Source organism: Buceros rhinoceros, unplaced genomic scaffold, assembly GCF_000710305.1.
Source record: "Buceros rhinoceros silvestris isolate BGI_N320 unplaced genomic scaffold, ASM71030v1 scaffold12165, whole genome shotgun sequence".
In the NCBI taxonomy this organism is placed as follows: domain Eukaryota; kingdom Metazoa; phylum Chordata; class Aves; order Bucerotiformes; family Bucerotidae; genus Buceros; species Buceros rhinoceros.
The window spans coordinates 3,600-23,389 of NW_010412321.1; the positions used below are offsets into that span (position 1 = coordinate 3,600).

The following is a 19,790-nucleotide window of genomic DNA, read 5'->3' on the forward strand; positions in this document are numbered from 1 at the left end:
GCGCAGTCTTTAATACAACTGTACCTCTTAATGGTACCGTGTGCTTTGGTTCAGGAATACGACTGTGAATTCAACTCTTAACCATTTTCTGCTCATACAAATCTGTTTGCCCTCTGAATTTAGCTTGAGCATAGGATTCTATCATCTTAGACTGAAAGTGGATCACTTTGACGTTTCTTGAGAGGTATACCATGAATTAGAGAGAGAGCGATGTTAATTTCTGCCTTTGAACTAGGTTTTGTTCAGTTTGTCCTTACTGTAGACTTACTGCAGGATGAGTAGGTAGGGGACAAGTCAGGCTGTTTACAAGTCTGGCTGTTTAGCTTTTGTCTGCCAACTCAGTGTGAGCGAACTAAGTAATTCAGTCTTCCTAGTGTTGTGGAAGTGCTTATCTAAGAGAGGATCTGAAGCTTTATTACTTGGGATTTTTTTGGGGGGGTTAGGTTTAACATTATTTGCAATTAAATAGCTCTTTTTTATGTTTTACAGTTTGTGGAAATTATATTGTTCATTTTGAAAGAGGAAAGATTTGGTGGTGATGGAGTGTTGCCACTGACAGATGGACTCACAGGAAAGAAGGTGAGAATGAGCAGCTAGGTGAAGCCACAGAGGCTCCCCAAACTATGCCAGCTCCTGATCATCCTGTAAAATTACTAAGTCATGTCAGCATACTCTTTATGTAACTTACTGTTAAAGGGAAGAAGTAACTTAGCTTCAGTTTCAACTATGTCTGGAACACTCAACTTATTACAAGAGCAGCTTCTTTTTAAAGTTGTTGTAACTTGTGGAGTGTTAGCCATAGGTTAAAAACTTGCAAGTAATGTTCTCTGGTGAAGAGTAAATCATATTTGTTACCTGTCCCTGTGAATTTTGATTCTGGATCAATAGCCCTGCAGTAGACTGTTCTTTTACTCCTTGTTTCTTCCATTAAGATACCTCACAGAGGTCAGATGGTTTGGGGACGAAAAACTAGTGTCTTGTAATAAATTCTTGTATGTGAATGTCCCAAATTTGTCTTGGACTGTTCTCCAAATAATTAATAAATGGATAAAAGCCCAAATATCAGGCTTCAGACTGAATTTAATGCACAGTATGTTGATGAAAACTCTGTGTTACACTGTTGTGTTCTTTGGTGTCCTTTCGCATCTGAGTAAAGCCTGTATTTTGATTTTAGGTAAGCGTCCTAACTATGATGTTGGATTTTTCTAACTCTTTTTGTGGCCTATATATTACTTGATTGGTTCCTTTTTAATGTACTTCTATCCTAAACACAAATCCTGTGTATTTAAAATGCAAGACTCTGCATTTTAATGTTATGTGTGTTGTTCAGATTAAATTACTTACCTGAATTTTAGAAAAGTTCTTTCACCTTTTTTTTTTTTCTTTTATTCTGTTACCTGTAAAAAAAGTAGAGATTGGGCATGGGCACAGGAGCTAAGAGACATAATTCAGTCTCTTAGTTATTTGTATCTTGAATGTTCCAGAGGCAGGTAGTGCAAAGGTATTGTTCATCCTATGCACTACAGTTATCAGTGTTTTTAGTTTTAAAAACTCAGTAGCCTGCATGAATAGGGCCTTATGGCTTTTGAATGTGCTACTTGTATAAGTTGTCCACAGTGTGGCCCATCAGATTTGCTTTTCATGGGTTTGCTTCGGTTTTAGAATACATTTGGGGGTTTTGTGTGCTTTCTTCTAGACAAAGATTGCCTTTCCATCAAAGATTTTCTCGCTACCTTATATTTTTAACTGCACAAGTTCATGCAAAGCTGCAAGAACTGATTTACATAGGGAGTAAATGTTCAACTGTGGGCAAATAAAGAGCTAAACCTGCTTTTTCGTGTAAGGTGGATAACAATCTATTCTCTATAGTTTTGAATAAATTTAAAGAAAACTCTTAATTTGAAATGTCATCCATCTATATTGATGTTTAAAGTGGCTTTTTGTGTTTATTTAAATCAAGTGATTCCACAAATTGTTAAAACTGTGGGCTTATTGTCAAAGGAATTTCTTTCTGCGGATTGGGAGAAGTTGCTTGACTGAGCATTCAAACCAGATCGTGTTAAAGTGTTTAACCAGCTTTGGATAGTTCCAATCACTCCTTCAAGTCCAGATACTTCCATTGTGTTTTGGGATCTTTTTTTTTTTCTTTTTTCCTTGGTTCAGTTGATTTGAATGACAGGCTCATTTGAATCTGAGAAACTCATTAACAATTAAAAGAGGAAAAAATCCCAAAACACAACCAAAACCTCATTTTTCTCTCTAAAGATAGAATTTAAAGTATATAGAGGATGAGCTCTTACAGGTGTAATGCTTTAATATTTTGAAGACACTGTGAATGGGAGCAATAGGTTCACCATAAAATATGCACACAGTACGTCCATTGCTTAATTACTTTTAAAATAAATGTTGTCTGCGATGCTTATGGTATTTCCAGCATACTTTGTTCTATGTAACTGATAAAAGCATGATTATAAGGCTGGTTTTGCTGCATTTTGATTTCCAAGAGCTGAATAATACAAAACTCAAACAAAACCTAATAAACCAGAAATGTTCCTTCTGCTTTCTAACACAGGAATAGTTAACAATATAAATACCACTGTTCACATGGGAACAGAGTTGCTTACATATGGGTAGATCTGATGCTGCAGTCTCCATCAGCATACAATGACAAGCGTTGTGTATTAATTTGATCTACTTGCTGTGAGCAACAAATACAAAATATAATTTAAAGTCCATATCAGTTGTGAACAAAGGTATCTTTAAGTTTACTAGTGACAAGAACAGCTGCTTTTCAGGCAGTAAAGTAGAAATGAAAAAGAAAGCTAATGATTTCAAATAGAAGATACTACTTGGTTTTAATTTAAATGTTATTTAAATTAAGATTACCAAATTATAAACAAAATATGTTGACTTCCTGTTGACTGTTGAAATTAAAACTGGTGCCTGAACTACTTAGCCATTCCTACATATGTGAAAAGCAAACTATGCATTACTGAACCACAGCTGATTCTGTATTTCCTTCAATCTTTTTGTAGCTCAGAAGAGGCAGAAGGAGCCAAAGAGAGAGGCCTGGTCTATGTCTGGAAGGCTGGTTCCTGCTCTGTAACTCCAGAAAGGCTTCCAGGCCTCAGTGGAAAGACTGTATTACAGGCAGCCCTTGGAATACATCATGGATTACTTCTAACAGAAGGTAAGAAACTTGTAAAGATTTGAGGCAATAATAATCTTTAGTTATTGTCAATTTTTTTTCTTTTAGATGTTTTTCCATTCTGTGTCTCATTCACGACTTTTAAATGGTTAGATTGTCAACTTTGCCAGTATTTCCCTATTAGTTACAAGTTACTTAAAACTGTTGGAATAGAAATTATATGCATTGTGTCTTCTCACATACTCTTTTTTTTCTTTTAACCATGGGTCTGGATTTCCTCTTTAAAGGTGGTAATGTAAACTGAACCATGTTAACTCTAAATGGCATTAAAAAAAAATTTAAAGAATACAGTACAGCAAGAGGGTCTCTTGATGTGTAAGAGCTATGGTTTCCACCTGTTTCAGGAAAAATAGCTTCCGTGTAGCTAGTAGATGCATTAGAATGAGTCTCGGTTTGTGAGCAGTTTGGTACTGTGAATCTAAGTATTTCTAAAAGCCAGTCCCTTTAAAAGTTTGCATAGCTTGGTCCTTACTTGTACTGACCAGTGGAAGTTGCTGCTTGGATTTTTCTTTGATATTTTTGAAGGAAAGGTTCCAGATTATTGGTGACCTTGCTGTAAGCACCTTTGCAAGAGTTGTTAGGGAGCTTCAGTTTGTTGTTGGGGGTTTTTTTTGAACGTGTTTCTTTCATAATGAAAAGGGCTTTTTGCATGTGTGTTTTTTGCCCCATGAAGGATGTTGTTTGTGGATATGATTTGTCATTTTTCTATTGCTGTGAAAACAACTGTTAATTTAAAAAATATTTTTGCCTTTCTTTAGAAATTAGCAAGGTATCTTGAACTGGCGTAGCTGCAGACTTTTCAGCTAAAGGTAGTGAAATCAGCTAACAGTGATGAAATTTTGGAGAGGCTGCATTACAACATCAAACCAATAGCAAGATATATTTACCCACACCAGCTCATGCTTTCCACTTGATAGGGCAATCCTGTTTTACTGTCGGGTTACAAACAGTACCGTTTGGTGATGCTAGATCTCTGTATGGGAAGATGACTCTGTACTTTGTTGTGTTCTCTAAGCGTTGTTGTATGTGCTTAATGTGTTGTACGTTCTTAAAATAGAAAGGACCAATATATGCACTTAAACTTGGGTATAGTGAATTTTTTAGCAGAAAAGCATTATGTTGTTCATCAGTGCATGTATGCACAGGGTAATGTTAACATGAGGTACAGAACTTAACAGCAGCAATAGCAGAGAGCAACCAGTGGTCTTTATACATCAGTAGCCATAGTTTCGCTGAGCCTGGACTGAGGTAAAAATTGTTATCTGTTTAGCTGACTCTCTCTCCAAATTTTTGTATTGGTTTAAGTTCGTTAGACTCATGCTAGATTGTTCTTGTTTTTTCTCCCAGGCGGAGAGGTCTACAGTTTTGGAAGACTGCCCTGGAGATCAGGACCGGAGGAGTCATGTGCTAATAGCCCTGTCTTAGAAAATACTTTGCTTGGGCATCATGTTATTACAGTGGCAGCTGGAAGCTTTCATAATGGAGCTGTGACAGAAAGTGGTGTAGTATACATGTGGGGGAACAATTCTGCTGGCCAGTGTGCAGTTGCTAATCAGCCGTGTGTGCCAGAGCCGCAGCCTATCAGTATTTCTGATTCTGAAACCAGTCCCCTGTTATCAGTAAGGATTTTGCAGCTAGCATGTGGAGAGGAACACACATTGGCACTATCACTAAGCAGAGAGATATGGGCTTGGGGGAGTGGCTGCCAACTCGGTCTCATAACAACAACTTTTCCAGTGACAAAGCCCCAGAAAGTAGAGCACCTGGCAGGACGCGTTGTGCTCCAGATTGCTTGTGGAGCCTACCACAGCTTGGCTCTAGTACAGTGTTTACCTGTGCAGGAAATGAAGCCTATTCCAGAGAGGTGCAATCATTGCAGTCAGCTCCTCATTACCATGACAGACAAGGAAGATCACGTAATCATTTCAGATAGTCACTGTTGCCCACTGGGTATAGCACTCTCTGATAACCAACCGGAAAACCATGTCTTCTGTCCCTCAGTGGAGACCCCAGAAGGAAAAAGTGTAACAGGTAGCCGAAGTGAAGACTGTCAAAAACGACTTGTAGAAGAACATACGCTTATTGCTTTAGAATCTGACGGAGCAAGTGTGCTTTCCAGCAGCAGTGGACAGGAAGACAGTGGAATTTCTAGTCCTGGAAATATTCTGTTCCCAGACAAAAAAGAAGTGAAAGAGTACTTGATCAGTTTAACAGAACACTCAGTAAGTGAGAACATAGAGAAAAACATCTGCACAGAACCTGCGAAGGTGGGTACCTGGTAATTATATGTATATATGACAGTGTTACTCTTTGCACAAATGAAAAATTCTGTTAGTTTAATGTAGCTGTGGTGTTCCTATAATTTCAAAGCGTTTTTTCATTGTGATGGTTCTCAGCTTTTAAGTGAAAGATTTTTTTTGTTCTTCATCCTTGTTCAATTGTAAGCTTGTAATGTGTGCAACTTGATGGTGCTATAAACTCTTCATTTCATGGGCTATGGTACCAGAACTACGTAAGCCAATTTCCCATTCTCTAGCTTGTTTATGATCATGGGTTTCCCATTTGTGTGGGACAGTAAGCTGGTACTTGTTTAATTTACCTTTAAGATAGAACTTTCTTTTCTGTACATGGAACAAATCTCTCACAAATCACAAATGCTTGATATGAAGGTTTAAGAGCTGTTGCCAGCTTCCTGACAAAATACTACTTTTTCCGCTTTTTGGAAAAAAATCTTATGTAGGGTGGGGGGAAGAAGATAAACCCAAAAGCTATTAGACAGAAAACTAATCCAAAATCTTGCAGCATAGTCTGGCAGTCCCTACATGAGTATTGTCCTGCTGGATGGTTTATGGTAAAAGTAACATTTCTAAGGAAGACTGCCGCTCTGTGGCCCAGTATGCAAAATTCATAGCAGAGTTCTGAAAACTCCATTTGTCATTTTTAGTGTTGTGTAGACATCAATTTCTTAATTTTTTTTATAGTTACAGTAAGAAATTTTTCACAGTGCTTCTGGGAGATAAATTTCACAGTGCTTAATAGTTGATTTTTCTTGTCTTCTCTGACTGGAAAAAAACCCCCAAGTATTAAAACCAAAACAAACTGTTCAGTAACTTGGTGATTAAGCAGGTTATGTTTTCCTCCTCTGAGGGAAACTTAATTTCAGAGAAACAAACGTTGTGTGAACACAGTTGTCCTTCCTTTTGCTTTTTGCTAATAAAAATGCACTCTAGCGGTTGTGGGCCTCTTAGACTCGTGTGAGAACTCATGCTGTTTGGAAATGACTGAAACACATCAACATCTTGTTCCTGGGATATTTCCAGAGGACTGTGTGTTATCTCACACAGTTCCAGCAATAAACAAGACTGGAACTGATTCACTGACTCAACGCAATTGAGCATAGTTGTGAAGAGCAGAGATGAGGACTAATGTAATGTTTTGGTAAAATCCTTTGTATCTCTTTGCTTTCCTACACAAATTGATTTTGCTGTCTGTGTTGCTAGGCATGCCTTTTATAAATAGGAATGAAGTACAAGTAAATGGGACCAATCCCAATCCTTTAGCCTAACTTGTCACAAAAAAAAAAAAAAGCCAGAGATTTTTTTCCTTCTGGCAGACTAAAATGAGCTATAATATTTATAATATTATTTTCTAATGTGTATTAGGTGAGGAAAATGGAACTTTGCTGTCTTTGTTTTAATTTTCAAACTATATGGCAAATATCTTGTGCATTATTTCTTATTTGGTGACTAAACTGATAGCTATTTTAGGTAATCATGTGTTGGTACTAATAGTTGCCTTCAGTCAATTTGTCCTTAATGTGCTTGATGATAATTACCTAAGCTTTATATGGATAAAACAGTAGCAGAAGGGGACACATAGCCCAAACTGGTTTTAAGGTAGATCTTGTAAAACGTATCCATGAATCACTATTTTCCTTTTAACATATCAAAGAGGGAACTTATCTGTCTCTAAATACAGCATGCTCCCTGATGCACTTTATTTGATGGCAAAGAAGTTAGTAATTAGCCTAAAATGAAATCTCTTTTTATATTTGTTTGCAAAGATCCTTTTTCAATTCTTGAGAAAAAAAAAAAACCAACAAACCAAACAGCAGAGCCACAGTCTCTTATGGATGAACTACAAGACAAGTGCCACTGACAAAGTCCAGTCCCTGTAGAAATGGTGCTTGATTCTATCTTAACAAATATGATTAATAGATGTACACCTAAGTGTAAAAAGCTTCCTCATAATGTCTTGTTCCGTATAGCACATAGTTTGAATAGTGAATGTCTGTATCATCATCTTACTGTTATGTATTGTCTGGTATGATAGTCTTCAATTTTTCCTTGTTTTTAGCCTTCTCAAGAAGAACAACTCAGTGCTTGTATCCCTGGCCCTCCAGGTACCAGCACTTCTGCCTTGAACAGCTTGGTGGCCTCTTGTGCATCAGCAGTTGGTGTGAGAGTAGCTGCTACATATGAAGCTGGAGCATTGTCGCTGAAGAAAGTAATGAACTTCTATGGTGCACCCTCAAGTGAACCAGGATCTCAGTCTGGTGGTGGTTCGCCAGGTCCTGAAGCTCTGAAAGACAGTCGAGAAGAGCAGGTCAGGCTGGAATCCATGCAAGGGAAGAAGAGTTCCAGTTTAGTGGATATTAGAGAGGAGGAATCTGAAGGAGGCAGTCGAAGACTTTCCCTGCCTGGCTTGTTGTCACAAGGTGAAAAAACATGTTGGAAAAAACAGCTGGAAAAGTTATAATAATATGGAGGTTTATAACTGAAAATAAAACATATTGATTGGACATAAATCTAATCATCTACCAAAGGTAGAATGAATTACAAACTGTGTCTTAGGACTTGAAAGCAGTGAAGGGAGTGAAGTCTAGCAGATACTGTATTCTAAGAAAACCAAAAATACATCCTTTATTGGTAAAGGCAAGGTGGGCACATTGTAGTAGTCTGGGCATCTTACTGCAAAACGAAGGCAAACTACCTTTCATATAGGTTGCACAGCAGATAGAAATCTACGTGGCCTGTAATCTCTACTGCACTGAGTTGGTTTTGAGCCAAGGACCTAGAAATATTCCAATTCCCACTGCCAAACTTCAAAGCTAATGACCTTCTGCCCTCTTAGATTTTAGTGGTTAATTGCTCCAGATGGGCACATGGTTTAGTTCTATATTGATCTTGGATCTGAGGGGAGATTTTAGGAAGTACTACAATCTTTTATTCACTACAAGGATATCTTTTCTTTCAAAACATACTTTTTAAAAATGTATAGTTTGTCTTGTTTCATTTGCTTCAGTATAACTGCATAGTTCTCATATGCCTGTTGTCTTTTAATAGCTAGTAAAAATGAGTTGGGATCTGTTTACTTCTAGTACATACGTTACTTCTGAGTATCAGTAACCTGTCTTCTTGCCTGTCAGCCTTTGCTCTCAATCTTAAGACCTCTTTAAGAAGTCTTGATTGCTTACCTCAGATGTTTCTGTTAACGTGTAACACACAGTGTGAGTGATAAATTTACCTGAAACGATGAGCAACTTTTTTCTCTCTTGGCCTGTTCTCAGTTTCTCCTAGGCTCTTGCGGAAGGTAGGGCGAGCAAAAATGAGGACCGTAGCTCTGACTCCAACCTACAGTGGTGAGGCTGATGCTCTTTTACCATCCCTAAGAACAGAGGTATGGAGCTGGGGAAAGGGAAAGGATGGACAGCTAGGGCATGGAGATGTTCTGCCAAGGTGAGATTTCTTTGATAATTTTTTTTATTTATTCGGTAGGTCACTAGAAAATTTGGAGTATTCAACTTCCTCAAATTTTCAAATTTGGTCAGCTGCCTTGCATTGTGTTCCTGTTCTTTCAAGTGTTGTGATCCAATTCCTTCAAGTAACATGTCTTATGCTGTATTGTTACTGAATGTTGATCAGTTATGACTTTTCCTCTTGTAATCACTAGAAGCTTTGGTGATATTTTGACTTTATCCAAATTGGGGTGAGGTTTATAATCAACTTCTGACCATCATGACCTTTTTGACTAAGCTAGTTTATTGACCAAAGACTGCGTGTATATTTGTTTTTTCTAATTTGTTTTGGGGAAAAAATAAAACTTGGAATTTATTGTTCTGTTACAAATACCTTTGAAGATTTTTTCTTCCTCCCTTCCCTGCTCCTTTATGGGTTCTGGGGATTGACAGACTTCAGCCGCTATGTGTGAAAAGCCTAGATGGTAAAGAAGTGATTCACCTCTCTGCTGGTGGCCATCATTCCTTAGCACTCACTGCCAAATCCCAGGTACAAGTGATTGTTATCGTTTATTGCTTATCCTTGCCATAATTGTCATATTTGATGTGTTCTAGGTTTTTTCTTTTGCTTCTAAATTCTTGTTCCTGTTTGTGGGAGGCAACTTGTAAGCAGTGTGAAATTTTAATTCTATTCCTGCCAAAGTTCTGCATGTACCATCAGTGTTAATGTTTAAAGATTGCCATGATTTGCTGCATTCCATTTCTGAATGTGAGAAGATAATTTGAGAATATAGAAAGACAGTGAAAATCAGGGAAGTGTTTCTGGTACCTGAATCTTATACTTTTGACCTGTGTATGTTTGCACGCTTGATGTAATGTACTACTACAGTTCAGTCTGTCAATGTCTATAAACTATATGTCCATGTCTATAAACTTCTATTCTGATGATTAGCTCTGTTTCTTATAGGTGTATTCATGGGGCAGTAATATCTCTGGCCAGCTTGGTCACTTGAACTCCCCAACAACAGTCCCTCGTCTTGCAAAGGTACTTCCTGTTTTCTGTACTTTTCTTTTGGTTTAGAGTCTCTTCTTAGACAAGTGGATGCAAAGTAATTTCTACAACCTGACCTCGTTTATGGATCTGTGTGCTGTATAGTAATAGAGCCCTTGATTTCTTTGGCTTATACTGTAAACACGATCCTTAGCTGAGCTTCTGAAAATCTACCCAAGAAATTCTTTACACCAACTTCCACTGTTTTTTGACCACAACGAAGTTTTAAAACTGAGAAATGTGACTGGTTGTATGTTGCCAAATTTCACTTCTACCTTACATTTGGTTGTTTGGTTCCTCTGATAGCAATGTTGTAGTGCTGAAACTTTTAAATACTTTGGGACCCTTTGCTATGTTTTCTGGTGCTTGTTTTAGTGGAAAACTAGCTGCAGAGTTTTCCTGCTTAGGCCTTATGCAAGTTAATGTACGGCATGTTTACCATGTCCCAAGTTTGTAGATCTCCCAGTTAAATGTAAAGGGGAGAACAGAGTCCCAACTTCAGTCAAGCTCACCTGATGCCCACTTAAACTGATTTATAATTTAAAGGCAAAAAACCAGCCATTAGTAAGAAAACTGGAAAGAAAGATAATTTTCAGTATACATGCAGGAAATATATTTGTTATGAGCTACTGAAGTTGAAAAATTACCAGTTATTGTAATATTTTTTCTTGGCAGAAAGAGTACATGCTTGTGTGGCTAGAACAATTAAGTACTCTCCTCTCCTTCCAGCTTCAGATGATTTCTATTGTCTTTCCTTACTCTTGAATTTCAGGTGTGTGGTGGTGGTGTTTGGAGTACAGCAGCAGGACTAGATTATTCCCTCTTCTTAGCAGATGAGGAAGACTTCCAACCTGGATTATATTACAGTGGCCAGGAAACGACAGAAAATAATTTGTATGAAAATAGCTGTACTAAGAGTCCAGTTCTGTTACTATCCTGTAGTAAGGTGAGTGGTATTTCCTTCAAGTTAGTGCAAATCATACTGATGCTTTTTGGAAATAGCACAGTGCTTGTTGTTCCACTAGTTTTAAGGGTGTTAAGTAACTGGTTCCTAGCAGTCAAATCAGAAGCACAGCTTATGGAGGGCAGAGAGGAGGCCTAATTGGTATTGTTCTCTTCCCTGCCTGTTTCTTGGTCTTTCCTTCTGTTTGAGGGACAAGGAGGTGTTTCTAATCCCTTTTCTTCCATGACTGCATGCTGCAGAAGTGACCTCTTACATTGTGCTCTGTTTTCACCATAGTCTTCACGTGTTTATTCTTTGCTGCTATTGCTCTTCATTTTCCCATTGTTTCTCAAGTGGCTGAGGGCATTGCCTGCTCTTTTCCATTCTGCGTCCTATTCATCTTGTTTGAGTGGGCAGAAAGTCCCCTTGAGTTCTGCACCATCTCCTTCTCTGCCCTTCCCTTTCTCATGGATGTAAAGGGGGAACTGAGCAAAGGTACCAGAATGTGTGTTTGCATGTTTATGGGAGAGAGGTGGTACCCCTACGCAATGTTCTTCATCAAGCTGAATCTCCTATCTGCCTCGAAGCTGGCATGAGGTCGTGCAGCGTGTACTCTGACTGCACGTCCTCTTCCAGTTGTCTGTTATGATTTCAGACAAACCTGAGTTTTAGGTAACAAAAAAGAGATGGTGAGGGTAGAAAGCTGCTCTTTGTCTTCCGGGTCTCATTGTTACTTCCCTAGACTGAGCCAAAGAGCAGTTAGAGAAGGGTTTTGAGGATGGACAGGCATTTAGACACCAGGTTCACGCATACGTGCATGCGCGTGTTCGCAGTTATGTGTGTGCAGACACACTTGTATTCCTTCTTAAGGTTGTTGCTAGCACCTTTCTTGTAGAGGGACTTGTAGGCTCTTGCATATCAGAATTGGCCTGTGGGTTGCTTGTTGAACAATTCTGGCTTGATGTTTGTAAGGAATCCTCTATTTAAAAACAAAAGAAATAAAAGTAGAGCTCAAACACTGAATTACTACATGGTATTGCATGTGAACCAGAATTAGTGAGGAGCCACAATCCATCAGTGGCACATGTGCTGACCTTAGAGAAGAATTTTGCTCCCAACTGCTGTAGAAAGCGAATACCTACTAAGACCACTTGTGGTGTTGGTGTAGTTATTAGTATTAGTCCAGTTTACTGATACTGTAGTATCACTCTTCCCAATAAATTGGTATCTTTCAGTTCCAGAAAGGAGCACAGCCATAATAGTAAAGCCTTGTTATTCCCACTTCCTAAATAACAGGAGAAATAGCTGATGTAGTGATACTATTTAATATCAATGTTATCGATACAAGCATGAAATATATTGCAATTCTAAAAGTGACTGAAGTTAAGGTCACTATCTCTTAAACACAGAATGATTGTATGAGTCACCTTAAAAGGTAGTCAATTTATTGTCTTTTAGGCTCTATCAGTACCAGGGAAGTTAACAGCACTGGCTATAAATGTTTCTTCCAACTTTTGCCATTCTTCTATTCAGTCAATATTGAATGGATTATTTGTCAGTGTAGGTAATTAATACTTATTATCACTTGGTGCTGCTAAGGATATGCTTTATTCTGCATTGTCGTATTTTTAAGTTGGAGTGTAAAGAGAAAAATATTAAAGCTGCTGTTTTTTCTTTTTCATCTTTCAGATAGGGTACATAAGCAATGTGATAGCTGGTGGTGACAACTGTTTGGTCTTAGTAGACAAAAACGTAATGGGATATATTGCCAGTTTGCATGAGTTGGCTTCTACTGAGAGAAGGTTTTATTGCAAACTGAGTGAGATCAAATCTCAGGTTCTTAGACCTCTCTTAGGTTTAGGTAAGAACTTATTTTAATATTTTCTGTGATATTTTTCCCTATGTTCTAGAACAAATTTCTTTATACAAAACTTAAAATTAATTGCATATATTTAAGATAAAGCTAAGGTCTTACTCTTCTTCCTTGTTTGGATGAAATTGGTGGAATACATAGGCATTATGTTATTAGTATTTGTACTTTCCTGACTGTTTCACCTGAAATAATTATTTGAACTGTATTTAGTCTAAAATTGTTGAATTCCTGATTCTGGATAATGTAGCCATGAGGTGAAATTGCCAATAAAATCTCTGCCAAAAAAACTGGCACCTTGTGGTAGCTCTCTTTATTGATGGGTGCTGCTTTTTCATAAGGTAAGATAAATTGCTTTCTGGTCTGTTACAGATAATTTGGGCAATGCAAATACAATCCAGTTGTTGCAGGAAATGGCAAGCAGGTTCAGCAAGCTATGCTATCTCATTGGTCAACATGGAGCTTCTTTAAGTAGCTTTCTTCATGGAGTAAAAGAAGCCAGGAGCTTGGCCATCCTGAAGCATTCCAGTCTCTTTTTGGATAGTTACACTGAGCAAGTATCCAATTCCCTCTCATCCTGAGTCTCTGCAGGCTTAATCTACTGACCCCAACAAGCCTTGAGTTAGGGGAAAGTAGATTATAAGGAAAACTACAAAAGTAACTGTTTTGTGAGTTGTATTCTTGCAATTTAAAATGTAGGGAGAGTTTTACACAAACCAGTTGATTTTTTTGTAGCGAGCTAAGTAGTTCAAAGTCTTTGCCAGTGGAGCACACTGGACAGCTTCAGCTTCCCTAATATAAAACTATGTACAAATTCCAATTTGGTTGCTGCCTATATAACTATAAAAAGTGACACGTTCGTTACTTACTAGTAAGGATCTTGTAATATATTACAAGATGTAATGTAATGTATTAGATTATATGTAATATACAGTTACCATGGCTAGGCTGATAACTAAAGCTGCTTTTGGGGTTTTATTGTGGTTACGGAATGCCTTTTCAATAGTCATTAACTAAAAATTGTCTCCCAGAGGAACGATTCTTCTGTCTTGAGACCTGCTAAATAGCTAGTCTTACACCTTTCACCTGAAAGACAGAGCTGCTTTAGTGCTCGAAGTTAAGTCTGAATTATCCTGGTGCTTATTTTTATTAGCTTAATGCTTTTTGGAGAGGAAGTCTATGCAGTCATGCTGTTTGCTCTCTTTCTCCTCCATAACTTTTGTATGGTACTTGCTGGATAATTCAATCCAAATGTAGCAGATGTCTCATCATACTTAATACCTACAGATTTTTGTGAAAAACCTTGGCTTGACGGAGGGGAGAGTCTAAAAATGTCCTCTCTGAATATAGTCTTGCTTATCAGACATCTGAAAATCTCGAAGGGAACAAAATTTCAGGATCATCAAGTTCAGTTGTTATGCAGTAGCATTTTTAATGCTCAGCTAGTTGCTCTTTTTTCTAACGCAAGCACAATATTTACTACTTTTACTGAATCAATGATATACTTAAGCCATATCACCCTAAAAGAAGCTTTCTTCTCTGTTTATCAAGTGGGGTTTTCATAATTGTAAATATGTATTCTCTCCCTTTCTTACTCAGTCTTTGAATTAATTCTTTTTCTTGTATCTGGATTTCCAGAATCGGTTTTCAACTCATATGAGAAGGGTTTCTTAATTTCTTCTTCCACCCTATCAAAGTCTGAAATACCTAATTTCTGTTCTTATGGTTACTGCCTGTCTTCTGCTCTCTCCCTTTGCTTTCTAATGCTTTACATATTTTTCTGTGTATGGCATCAGAACCTGTGCATGCTCCTCAGCATAGTCCTTGAGCATCTTCCAAGGATCTGACAGGCAGCATAAGTATTATCTGTTAATTGGGCTAAGTCGAGACCTCTTTTTAAAATCATTTTCTTTTTTGCTAGGGAGAAGTGAAGGGTAGAGTTTTTAATGGCAGGAAAAGAAATTCCCATCTTGAATATAATTAGAAGCTAGGAGTATTTACTGTTGAAGTAGGTGGCCTATTCTGTACATGCCCAAATTTGGGGGAACCAGAAAAAAATAATTGAAGTTCTGTTTGCCAGGTAAGCCCTCTGCATTGTGCTAATGGCAGCAGAAATGTGGAATGGTAATGCATGTTCTGTCCTTCGTGTGGAAAGTAAATTCTAAGTGTTCTAGTAACATGGAGTGTTTGTTTAATATTTTTCTGAAGTGCTCGGATTGCCTGAATAGTAAGAGATGTTACAGACCTCACTGGTAAACTGTTGGAAATTACAACAGTTGGTATTTACATGAGTGTTCTTATTTTGTAACTGAAGCTCTTTTTCTTCCCTATTTTAGGTATTGTACTTCAGTAACAAACTTCCTCGTAATGGGGGGATTTATGCTGCTTGCAAAGCCAGCAATGTAAGCAAACCTTTACCATTTTCTGGCATTTTTGATCAACTGGCAAAGAACTGTACCTGAAAAAACTGTATGCGTGTAGTAATGAGCAGAGACTTGGTTTCGGTTTACTTGAGTACACAAATTCCTTTTCCATTAGATGAGGAAAATGTTACTTCCTCTCAACTGTGATTAAAAATTTAGGTTAAAATGCTGCTGAATGGGCTCAGTTACTTTATCTTGAAGGTGGAGAAAGGAGGAAAAAGACACAAATGCTTGTAAGTTCCTTGAAAGAAATGTAAATAGAGTTCAGATAATGATTTTTTTGGCAAGGTTTGTCTTTAGGTTAAGTTTTCATCATCTATTCAATGTTTGTTAGTGTTTCATTATTTCAAATGTTGCTGCCAAGAAAATACAGAACAGCAATCTTTTAAGAAATAGTAAGAGTAGATAATGTGGATTCACTTTTGAATTCTCTAAGTTTGTGGAAGTGCTTTTAAATGATGCAAGAATAACAACATTTCTGCGCGTGTATGTTCTATGCCTTAAGGTTGCTTTACTCTCATAGTTACTCCTTAAACATGAGGAAGGAATTGTACCTTAAGGCCTGAGACCGTGTATTTGAAGTTTATAGATCATAAAGTAAAACAATTTTTTTTTCCTCGTAGTAGTTTCCTAGTAGTGTTCTCTAGGAAATAGAATAATAACACTGTGCCTCTGGGTGCACACAAAATAAGGGTATTTTCTTAATGCATCTGAGGAATTGCCAGCTTTCCTTCCTTCATAAATTCTATAATTTGAGAGCAGTTCTGTTACAGCTGGTTTTTAAGCACTTTGAATGCAGTGTAAATGCTGGTATTGGAAGTTCTTTGAAACACCAAGGTACCTAATGCAAAGAAGCTTCTGCACCTGAGGACCAGTGCCAAAGACTAAATCAAAATCCCACTGCAGAGGGAGACTGTGAGTCTTTCTGCATTGGTCAAGATTTTTAGGGTGACTTACAGGAAATCTTAGTTTAAGTATGTTATTTAAAATTAGTACTGAAAAGTTCTGGATGCTGAAATTATTTGTACTAAATTTGTCACATCAGTTATCATTGTCAGGTGTCACAGCTTCTACTGCTGCCAGATTCTCATTAGGTGAATGATACTTTTTTGGGTTGTGAAACTTCAGAGGAGATGTATTAGAACTTCTGTTACTTGCAAAGGGAATTCAAGAGTATCTATGCTGATAATGATGGATTTCCCTCCTCCTTGACAGATACTGTCTTAAGTCAAAGGTTAATGCTGTTGGCCTGTCTTTTATGGGTATTCTACAATATGGATGCATTAGAAGTAGTCCCAACTTAAAGTGCTACCTTCAGTAGAAGGTCTCCATTGCTGGCAGGTTTTTGAGTGTGTCCTCTGAAAGAATAGAGAGCTATACCTAGTGTTATGAATCTGTTATTATTTGACACTTTTCTACAGAGACACCTCCATGTGAGGATCTCAAAGTACTTAAAAAATGCAGGCCATCCAGATGGTTAAAATTAAGAAAGATGGTCTTCTCTCTAAAGAAGGCTTTATTCCTAAGGCTTGTTGTACAAGATTGTTCTTAATGCCGTTAGCAGACCTAGACAAGGTACGCTGTTTTGATGTGTGAAATGGCATCTTAATAATCATGTAGAATGTAGGGACCCCGCTGTGCAATTTTCTGGTCTGATTCACTGTCCCTGGGGCCTGCGCTCTCATCGTCACCTGATTCTTGCAGCTTATGGTTTTAATGCTTCCTTGCTGGATGTGTTTTAATGCAGGTGTGTCATATGTGCCAGCACACCTGTGTGCTTGGATATGGTGAAGGACAGGGAAAAGTAGGTTTGTTTTCCTTTTGAGGAAGAAATCCTGGTTTTGTGTGCTAATGCATTGCCTTCAGAATCATTTCCCTCTTCTTCTCTGAACTAGATTAGTTCTTCCTCTTGGGAATCAGACTGAGGATTGAACAGATTTCCTGCCTTTCTTTGAGGTAGGATGTAATTTTTCTAGTTAGGGGAAAAACTGGTTAGTTGCCTTGAACAGCAGGGGTGGGGAAGAGGTTGCTTGGATATATTTAGAGAAGTGCACTAAAACAAAGTTAAGATTCTTTCAGGACTTCTTGTATGAATCAACAGTGTTAGAAACTTACTGCTCTAACAGTACTGGGGAAGGCATTCCACCTGTTAGCTCTTTTACTGATCAAGTGGTAAAGGGAAAAAAGGCAATTAGTCACTCTCTAAGTGGGGCAACTTGGTCAAATTTCTTCAACCAGTGTAATAACAGCATGTGAGAGTAGAAGTAAAAAAAGGCCTGTCTTGCAGTTGTTAGAGAGTTCCATGACTGTATTACTGTACTTCCTCAAGCTAAATTTTGAATGGAATAAGCAACATGCATTTGCCTTTAATTTTTATTGGTTATGATAATCCAAAAAGGGGCATTCTGAGCTCATTTATATAAAGTATTACTGATGTCTCGTTGTCTCATTTTCTTCCCTCCTCCCTCTGTTCCCCAATGGTCCTATCTGTTAGAGACTTCTTGAGTAAAAACCAGGAGATGTTACAGAAACTGGCTGAGACGAATGAGGAAAATCTCCCGCTAGTGGAGGTTCTGAATGCTCTGTTTTTCATGCCATTTGGAAGACTTCATAGTTATGCTAGAACTTTGCTAAAGCTTGCCACGTGTTTTGAAGTGGTAAGCTGGCTTTTTTATCTATATCTGAATAAATATACACATGAATATATACATATGAATATACATATATTTCATATATGTATATTATATAATATATACACATATATTTCATATATACATATGAAACTTACAGCTCAGAAGTAATTGTGTGAAGCAAATGCCAGGTAATTGGAAATAGCTTAGTCCTCAGAGAACTACCTCAGACTTGTGTTTGCTGCAGGGAATATCATGCATATTTATTTGCACAATCTTACACCACACCTGCACAGATCACATGACAAGTAGAAACTTGTTACGCTGCCAGAACTTGTGTACCCAGGCACTTTAGTGTGCATATATTATTTTGATGTTTGCCTGTCGCTTTTAAGTTCCATCTGGCATCATTGCTGTAGCAATCCTTGGCTGTAATACTCTACTAAAAATGCTATTTATGTGTAGGTCACTCTGGAAGCAATGCCTCCTATTTATTTGGAAACTACATGGAAGCTACAACAGATGCAAAGAGCCCAGTAACACTATTTGATAGAGGAAACTCTCAGCTACAAAACACTGTTTTTTGAACACAGTCCCCACCACTGGCTGTGCATTGTCACCAACGATGAACAACAGCCCCTGTGCCACACTCAACAATCTGCACCAGCAGAGGGGACCCACCGTCACTGTCACCACTGCTGGAACGTGGCACCCACTCCCTCACTGTGCTGACACCCACTGTCTGGTCTCTGTAAGCGTTCAGCAGCCTCGATGAGTGGCAATGGTGCAGTTTTTTCCGCGTGGAGGAATTCAGTGACACCCCTTTGTTTCACAGGCACTGCCATGTCAGGCGCCAGGTTGTCAGAGTGCCCCTCTGCTGCCGTCTGTCGCACGGCAACAAAATTCAACGGGATATTGGCGGGAAGGTTCAACCTCTACCTCCCGTCGGTGCCCCGGCAACAAAATCCACGGGGATATTGGGGGGAAGGTTCAACCTCTACTGCCACAGCACCAACATCCGCCTCTGACATCATGGGCCAACATAATAAAATAGGAGGCATTACTTTTGGAGTGGCACTAGTATATAGGTGGGTTTTTACCAGCCATTTAGATGTATAGAATTGCATTCCTTTGAAATAAGAGATGACTAAACAGGAACAATTTACTACTTGTATATTTATCCTAATACAGTCATTTCAAGTATTACTCCTGCAATTATTTGCACTGCTTCTGCTACAGCTTGCTAAGCTGCAGGAAGGTAGATCATGCAAATATTGTAATTGTATTAATCATTCTTCTCTGACATTCATGGAGTCTTTTGTGATTTTTTTAAAAGCTGCCAGCTCACCAACAGAACATGTGACCAAGAAGTAACTTGGCTGCCTCTGTTACTTTATTAACCAGACCAACTGTCTTGTCTTTGGTGCTGATCTAATAAAATGAACAGTTGCATTGCATCTTGGTTGGTGGTGTTGGTACAGGTGTTCAGAAACGCTCTCAGGTCTGTCTTACCTTGTGCATTGTAGGCATCCCCAGAATATCAGAAGCTACAGGATTCTAGTTGTTGTTATGAGAGCCTGGCTGTCCATCTCAGCAGAAAAAGGAAAGAAGCAGAATATACGCTTGGCTTCTGGAAGACCTTTCCTGGGAAAATGACGGTATAATGACAATTGTCAGTCCATTAGCAGCTTGAATCTTTTGCTGATAGCGCATTATATTCTGTGTCTGTTGCTGATGCTACTGTCCCAGTTCTGTTTTCTAATGTGTGCTGCTGTAGTACTCCTAACTTCAAAAGGGTTAGACCTTTACCGCAAAAAAACAAATAGCACTGACCTTAAGTCACAATCGGTGAGAAGTAAGCTTCTGTAATTTTGCTTTTAACCCTACCTGTAGGATTCCTTGCGGAAGCCAGAGCGTCGTTTAATCTG

The 19,790-nt window shown here is 38.3% G+C and overlaps 1 protein-coding gene across 1 annotated transcript in view; it reads left to right on the forward strand.

Moving 5' to 3' along the window:
* Positions 1-486: 486 nt before the first annotated feature.
* The window catches only part of ALS2 (amyotrophic lateral sclerosis 2 (juvenile)), a 36,442-nt gene continuing 17,138 nt past the window's right edge, over positions 487-19,790 (forward strand). Inside the window, exons 1-14 of the mRNA XM_010136348.1 lie at positions 487-579; positions 3,036-3,190; positions 4,556-5,475; positions 7,565-7,925; positions 8,778-8,946; positions 9,399-9,495; positions 9,913-9,990; positions 10,769-10,942; positions 12,629-12,800; positions 13,182-13,362; positions 15,146-15,211; positions 17,727-17,889; positions 19,389-19,520; positions 19,756-19,790. Of these exons, the coding sequence (XP_010134650.1) occupies positions 560-579; positions 3,036-3,190; positions 4,556-5,475; positions 7,565-7,925; positions 8,778-8,946; positions 9,399-9,495; positions 9,913-9,990; positions 10,769-10,942; positions 12,629-12,800; positions 13,182-13,362; positions 15,146-15,211; positions 17,727-17,889; positions 19,389-19,520; positions 19,756-19,790 (2,723 nt within the window). The 5' untranslated portion in view covers positions 487-559. The remainder of the gene's footprint in view (positions 580-3,035; positions 3,191-4,555; positions 5,476-7,564; positions 7,926-8,777; positions 8,947-9,398; positions 9,496-9,912; positions 9,991-10,768; positions 10,943-12,628; positions 12,801-13,181; positions 13,363-15,145; positions 15,212-17,726; positions 17,890-19,388; positions 19,521-19,755) is intronic.